At 53.7% G+C, this 4,679-nt stretch overlaps 1 protein-coding gene across 4 annotated transcripts in view; it reads right to left on the bottom strand.

The window, feature by feature from the left end:
* Nucleotides 1-1,414: 1,414 nt before the first annotated feature.
* Nucleotides 1,415-4,679, bottom strand: part of RBP5 (retinol binding protein 5) — a 6,621-nt gene continuing 3,356 nt past the window's right edge. The window contains exons 3-5 of one of the 4 annotated variants that reach the window (XR_003548288.1): nt 2,874-2,975; nt 2,331-2,446; nt 1,415-1,958 (exon numbers count right to left, since the gene is read on the bottom strand). Coding sequence is in view for 2 of the 4 variants with exons in the window: in XM_006170774.3 (XP_006170836.1) it covers nt 2,393-2,446; nt 2,874-2,975 (156 nt within the window). In the remaining 2 variants the exon portion in view is untranslated. Of the gene's footprint in view, nt 1,959-1,991; nt 2,447-2,873; nt 2,976-4,679 lie in introns of those variants that run through there. The other 3 variants (XR_003548287.1, XM_006170774.3, XM_027769222.1) reach the window with 3 other exon arrangements.

The following is a 4,679-nucleotide window of genomic DNA, read 5'->3' as shown; positions in this document are numbered from 1 at the left end:
CCCAGAGGTGGAGCCAAGTCCCTGAGTGGCCTGTGGTCCTCTGCTCTGGGGAGCACACAGGGATGCTGTCTCTGTGTCTCTGTGTGTGACGTGCACACACTGTCTCCGTGCCCGCTGTGGGTCAGTTTCTTCTGGGGAAAGATGTGAATTGCCCTTTGGTGCTGTCTGGGTCTGGCAGAGTGGGAGTGTGGAGGGGTTCGGCACCCGGCCGGTGGAGCAGAGCGCAGTCTCTCCAGCTCCCGTGGAAGTACGCATTTTGGGTCCTGACCATGTCCCTGGAGCCTGGTTGGCACAGGCAGTCAGCTCCAGACTTCTGCTCCACCGCTGAGAGCCCCAGGAAGGGCTGGGTGTGGGACCCACCCACCTGCGGCCCTTGTCCCCTCCCTGCCTTTTCTTCATTCACATGCCTGTCCCCTTGATGACCTCGTTAGGGAAGAATGATGCCCAACCTGAATGAGGGCTAAGGATCTTGTGAGGGCAAGAGTGCAGGCTGGGAGTGTGTGTGTGTCTGTGTGTGGTGAGAAATGAAATACCCCAGGAGCTGGAGGGGAGAGTGGATGCTGACCTCTGACTCCAGCTGCAGTGAGTAGCGCCCCCTGCTGCCCACAGAGGGAGCAGCAGCCCCAGGGGCCAACGAAGCGGATCCTTACTCCCGACCCCTGGATGCCTCGCTACCACTGCCGCTCAGGCCCCTCTGGATGCTGCTGTTCCTATGGGGGCCTCTAGGTCTCTGGCTGGTTCTGGCTCCGGAAGTGGAGTGATCGAGTGAAAGACAGAGACTAGGAGAGGGAAGTGGAGTGATCGAGTGAAAGACAGAGACTGGTTGAATGTGGGCTGGCGCCCACGTCACAGGGAGTTTTAGAAATTGAGCTCATAGTCGTTGTGGCCCAACAGTCACCACAAAGCCTAAAGCTCCTGAGCCAGGCCGGCTAGCGGCTCCTGCAAGGAGCACGGGGTGATGTGGCCAGCATGGAGCGCGGTCCGCGGAGAGAGACCCGGGCATGCCCGTGATCCAGGAAGCAGCCTGTGACCTGGGCAGGGGTGAGTACACGAACGGGAGATCCTCCCGTGTCTTGGGAAGGGACGTGGTAGGGCTCACTGCCTTCGACGCTCCTGCTGGCTAACTTCGTGCAGAAGAGAAGAGAGCCCTCCACTCCCATCTGCTGGGGACTTCTGCAGAAAGGCCGGGCAGGGAATACTCTGAGTTCTTTACGAATCTATTCCTGGGTGTGTGATGGGGTCAGTACTGCAAGTTCTTGGCCAGAGCCTCAATGACTGCCTTGTCTGTGTGGGAGTCTAGCCATTGTGGGAAGAGGGGTCAAGGGCTCCATCTGATGAAAGCCAGGGACTTTCCAGCACTCCCTTGTCCCTGTCAGCAGCATCCCCACCTCCACACGGAGCCCTCTACTGACACTTAGGCATTGGGCTTTTATTCTGAGAGAACTAAGCCCCTGGAGGCAGGGAAGGGGGGCTGGCCCTGACCCTGAACCAGCCCACCCTTTTGGGCCCTTTCCCTGGGCAGCCTCTGGAATCCTAGGGGAAGACTTTGTGGTCCCTGGCTCTCCCTAATACCTGCTGTCCCCAGTCTGCTGGCCTGTAAGCAGAGGCTCCCCTAGCCAAGCCTGCTGGTCTTTTCCCTGCTGTCACCTCCATGCCCCCACGCCCCTCATCTTCTTATCCCTTGGCCTTGGCCCCCATCTGCTGCCCTTTCAGTCTTTTCTGGCCCTCTTGCTGCCTGATCTTCCCAAGGCACGTGTGGAGGCCGGATCACTACCGGGAGGTCCAAGTCTCCCCCAGCACCAGGCAAAGGTCTTGGTTAGCTCCATCCCTCCCCTTACACAAGTAGGCTGGATTATAAAATAGCAGAACGCCCTCTGATGGTGGAGAAGATGAGTCTCTTGCCCCTGTGTGGATGAGGCCATGCCTTGGGCCTGCTTCTGTGGAGCACATGAGACTTTCTGGAGGAAGGACAAGCAAATGGACAAAAAGACTTCACCAGTCGCTCCTGTTTAAATCCCTGAGCCCTGGCCACAGTTTTCCAGAAGGACCATCAAGATAGAATTTTTACTAGCCCCCAAATGCCCAAGCTCTTTCTTAGACAGCAAGCAGGAGGCCAAATGAACTGGAGAGTGGACACTGGCTCTCTCACGGACCCTGTCCCTTGCCCGTTGCCCTCATCCAGGAGGCCAGACCTTGAACTGGAAGTGAGGTCACAGTTGGACAGTGGCTGCGAGGAGGAGAGGACTTTGGGCTTCAAGTTAAGGATTAACGTGGACAGGGCAAGCAGGGACACGGGGCAGGATGAGTGGCCTGAGGAAGGGAGTGCTGACCTGCCACAGTCTGGGCTTGAAGGGGGCCCAGGCGAGCAGGGTCCACGGAGTGGCGCCCTCTGCTACTTGACTTTTCTGAAGACCTGTTGGCACACCGCGTCCCTCGCAGTCAGTTCCTGGGGACAGAGGGGACAGATGAGGAGAGAGCAGGAGGCCTCTGGCCAGCCCAAACTCCTTCCTCGAAGTCCTTGACCCCGTGTCATCCTTCAGGATACAGCAGCTCAGGCATTTGATGTATGGAAAATTGAACCATTGTTCCAGATCCTCGACTTTCGCCAGAGGAAGGAAGGTAGCTGGGTCAGGGATGTGAAATGGCTGTCTCCCCTCGCCAGTGATAATTTATGGGTGTTTGTGTGACTCCTAGCCAGGGCCCACCTGGTCCACTTGTTTTGTTCCACTCCCCACTTTCCCAGTGGTCATGGAGCTGGGTGGGGTGGGGTGGGCAGTAGCCACGTCTGGTTTGGGCACAGGGTGCCTCCCAGCACGTCTGTTCTCCCAGACGTGCCTGTTCCTGGCTCCCCTCCCACCCCTCGCCCAGTTTACCAGATACAGCGTCTCTCCCTCCAGCCAGTGTCTCCAGCCCCGGTTGGGCACCTCGCCTTTCTGCACGCACACCAGCTGCTCCTCCTCCCAGGTTACTATGGTCTATGGGGGGAGCAGGCACAAAGGAAGGTTGGAGGGCAGGACACCCCGGATGCTTCCAGCTCGCTCAGCTGCCTGCCCCCTTTTCACTCCACAGCAGATGCCATCTGCCCCAGCCCCTTCCCTCTGAGTGAGAGAGCCATTCTGACTCAGCAGGACTCCCACTCCTACTCCAGAAGACCACTGACGGAGCCCACAGTTGTCTACAGGGACCTCTGGGGGAGAACAGAGAGACAGAAGGATTACTGGGGACGTAGAATTGGGGAGTGAGGTCCTCTGAATACCTGGAGGGAATTTTGAGAATAAAGAGAGATTGGTAGGTAGTCTACCAATAATCCCTTTCCTCTTTTTTGGGGGGTTCAACGATAGCTGATGTGTCCTTTGGAATGAAGGGCCAACCCCTCTGGGCCTGGGCAGTCCAATCAGCCTTTACAGAGCCTCCCATTGGATAAGCCCTGGGAAGCCTGGTGCTCAGAGCCTGGAGCAGACAGACAACCAGGAAATAGGCTTCTATGATGGCAGACAAGAGCGCCCGGCATGGGAGTGGGGAGGGAAGAACCAAGTCTTCAGAGGGTAGGGGTTAGTTCCATTGGCAATACTGGGAGACTTCTAATAAGGGAAGAGACAGCAGAGAGCTGAGAAAGAAGGGCAGATAGTGCTGACCAGCTCTCCCCTGGAGTGCATGCAGGAAAGCCAAGGAGCTGACTCAGTGGCGCGTCACAGATGTCACCAAAAGGGCTGAAGTCAGAGGCTTAGGGAGCCATGTTCACATTTTAGGTAGATCCTATAGTTACAATCTGCCGAGAACATTAGAGGAGAACTAGGACCGAAGGCCACTGTTGGGTACCATGTGAGAAATGAGGACCTGAATTAAGATGGTTGTAACTGATCATGAGAAATGCCAGGAAGGAACAGTTGAGGGCCATTTTGAAGAGTGAAGCTCAATAGAAATAAAATTGGGTCCTAGAATAAAATAAATAGAAATAAAATTTAAAAGTTCAATAAAAATAAAATGCAAACATTTCTAAGAGCCATATTAGAATAGTCAAAAGAGGGCCAGCAGGTGGTGTGGTGGTTAAAGGCACTGGATTCCCACATGGCCGACAGAGGTTCAAGCCCCTGACTTGGCGGCTGGCTTTCTTAATTTCTCTTTCTCTCTCTCGTGAGTACACATGCTCTATAGCAAATTAAGTAATAATAAATAAGAAGTTTCTGCATGGCAAAAGACACAGTAATTAGTGTGAATCAACAGCCCTCAGAATGGGAAAATATTTTTGTAAACTATGCATCAGATAAGGGACTGATAACCAGAATTTACAAGGAACTCAAGCAGCTGTTCTGAAAAAAGATGATCAATCCTATTAAAAGATGGGAGAATGAGTTGTAAAAACCACTCTCTAAAGATGACATACGAATGGCTAAAAGACATATGAAAAAATGCTCAACATCCCTCATTGTAAGGGAAATGCAGATCAAAACAACATTGAGATACCACCTAACCTGAGTCAGAATGACTAAGATTAAAAAAAAAAACAAAAAAATGGTAAGTGCTGGTGGGGGGGTGGTGGAAAAGCAGCTCTCTTACACTGCTGGTGGGAATGTAAATTAGTCCAGTCACTGTGGAGAATAATTAGGAGATTCCTCAAAAATCTACAAATAGAACTACCATATGATCCAGCAATCCCACTCCTTGGTATCTACCCAAAG

This window comes from Tupaia chinensis, unplaced genomic scaffold (assembly GCF_000334495.1).
Source record: "Tupaia chinensis unplaced genomic scaffold, TupChi_1.0 Scaffold149011_1, whole genome shotgun sequence".
NCBI classification, from domain to species: Eukaryota; Metazoa; Chordata; class Mammalia; order Scandentia; family Tupaiidae; genus Tupaia; species Tupaia belangeri.
Note: the sequence above shows the minus strand (reverse complement) of the source record. Positions and strands in the feature narration are given on the sequence as shown.